Here is a 1025-nt window from a genome sequence, read left to right on the forward strand (position 1 = left end):
GTCTTGTCAGAAATCGATAAGCTCAGCTTGCACAAACAGGCAAGTGTACATACTTACTTTCCTTGACCGTACTGACTAGACTTAGTTTTATGTGCTTGCATTTCCTTGGCTTGGTTCTTTGTCATATCTCTGTATGTGGGCCAAACTCAAATAGTTACTCCTACCTGAAAATTTTCGCTGGTGTAAACAGGAGAAGTTGTATGGGGGTTGCACAATTTCATTTACGAGCTTTAGACATCAGCTGTGAAATTAACATTTGTTGCTTAAAATAACAAGCATTTGTAAAAGTTTGTATGTTTTGTATGTTTGTAGTTTTCAAAAGTAGATTTGCTCCTGTGTTGTGTTTCAGTGTCAGTTAGGAGTGTTACCCCTTGGTACTGGAAATGACCTTGCTCGTGTCCTTGGTTGGGGAGGATCCTGTGATGATGACACACAACTTCCTCAGATTTTGGAGAAACTAGAACGAGCCAGCACCAAAATGTTAGACAGGTAAACCTAAATGTGCATATACATGATTTATCATGATATTCAAATTGTTTTTATTTAGGTTTCTGATGGCCTAAAGTTATTCTGTGGTTGTTCTTTTTGTTAATTTGTTGAAGAAAGAATAAAGTTAAAAACCTGGAAACTTAAAAGCTATTACATTTCTTTCAGGTGGAGTATAATGTCATATGAACTGAAATTACCAGCAAAGCCTTCTATTCTTCCAGTGACTGCAGAAGAGTCAGAGGAATGCCAGGTGGACTTTTATTTTCGTTTGCTGTTTCATATCCTTAACTTTGAGCTTCTGGGATGGTAGTATTTATAACTGAAAGGCTTGTGTGAACCATAGAAACTGATGTTTTGTGATCTGCTAACTGAACATAGTTAACATCTGTTCATGGCGTGTATCTCAGGTAATAAGAGATTATTTGAGATAATAATAAGAGGTTATTTGTATTATTTGCAAAAAATTAATGAGTTAAGGAGTCATTGGCAGAGCAGTCACAAATTCTCCCTAAAAAAATTATTTTTATATATATGTC

The 1025-nt window shown here is 35.6% G+C and overlaps 1 protein-coding gene across 1 annotated transcript in view; it reads left to right on the top strand.

Annotated features, from left to right (window-relative positions):
* The window catches only part of LOC104490089 (diacylglycerol kinase eta-like), a gene marked incomplete at its 3' end in the record, with an annotated part of 33945 nt that extends 33150 nt beyond the window's left edge, over nt 1-795 (top strand). Inside the window, exons 11-13 of the mRNA XM_010132332.1 lie at nt 1-39; nt 350-489; nt 655-795. The exon at nt 1-39 is cut by the window's left edge and continues 4 nt beyond it. Coding sequence (XP_010130634.1) covers nt 1-39; nt 350-489; nt 655-795 — 320 coding nt within the window. The remainder of the gene's footprint in view (nt 40-349; nt 490-654) is intronic.
* Between the last annotated feature and the right edge of the window lie 230 nt (nt 796-1025).

This window comes from Buceros rhinoceros, unplaced genomic scaffold (assembly GCF_000710305.1).
Source record: "Buceros rhinoceros silvestris isolate BGI_N320 unplaced genomic scaffold, ASM71030v1 scaffold2863, whole genome shotgun sequence".
Taxonomy (NCBI): Eukaryota; Metazoa; Chordata; class Aves; order Bucerotiformes; family Bucerotidae; genus Buceros; species Buceros rhinoceros.